We start from the raw sequence: 909 nt of genomic DNA on the forward strand, positions 1-909 counted from the left end.
GTGACAAGGAATATTGGGCTTTGTGGAGGTTTGCATTCCTTAAGTGTTTCCTAGATCTTATCAATCACCTGGCAGGAAAACCTACCATGCATATAATAGTACAGTCAATGATGAGACAAAAGTTGACCCTGTTGTCTCATTTTTCTAAGAACCTACTTTGTATATAATTTCTGTCAACCAATTACTTGTTTCTATTGATCCCTGAAGTGACAAAAATGCTAATCTGCAATACCATCTTACGCAGAAATGTATTTAACAGATTATATTCTAAGGAATACATTTTCTACACAATACTAAAGCTTTCTTTACTTGACCATCATTCTAACGAAAATGCAAAATTATCATATCCTACACATCACTTTTATAGATATATATATTTTTTTCAACTAATTTCTACACTCTTTCACTCATGATTACACTACTGTTATCACAGTATTTATATTTGGGGGAAGAAACTTTACAAACTTATTTCTTTGAAATAAAAACATCTAGAAACATGTGAAGCCTCTCTAGAGATTTCCTTTTCCTTTTCTTTCCTCTTTACAATTTATTCTTTTCAATCTTTTTTCCTGTTCTTCTCTCCTGCTTTTACAGTTATTGGAATAGACAGAATATGTGTTGTGCAGAAGAAAGATTTATCCAAAACAGAGGATGAAAATCAAAGAGGTATACTGATAACTACAAAATAGAACTTGGCATTCGGAGTCATTTTCTCTTAGTTCTTCCAACGTACTGTCTGAAAAATAAAATTATCTAAGTTAACAAATTCATAACACATAAATGGATATGCGTATATGGAAGTAACCCAAACACACAAAGCAGATTTATTTGAAAGATTTCTTGAAAAATCACTGAAGTTATTCACACTTATGTTTATCAAATATTTTGGAAATGTGCTAAATGAAGAAA

At 30.8% G+C, this 909-nt stretch overlaps 1 protein-coding gene across 1 annotated transcript in view; it reads right to left on the reverse strand.

Moving 5' to 3' along the window:
* Nucleotides 1–909, reverse strand: part of LOC119587990 (spermatogenesis-defective protein 39 homolog) — a 10,132-nt gene continuing 9,223 nt past the window's right edge. The window contains exon 14 of the mRNA XM_037936712.1: nt 1–736. Within this exon, the coding sequence (XP_037792640.1) occupies nt 716–736 (21 nt within the window). The 3' untranslated portion in view covers nt 1–715. The remainder of the gene's footprint in view (nt 737–909) is intronic.

Source organism: Penaeus monodon, chromosome 23 (genome assembly GCF_015228065.2).
Source record: "Penaeus monodon isolate SGIC_2016 chromosome 23, NSTDA_Pmon_1, whole genome shotgun sequence".
NCBI classification, from domain to species: domain Eukaryota; kingdom Metazoa; phylum Arthropoda; class Malacostraca; order Decapoda; family Penaeidae; genus Penaeus; species Penaeus monodon.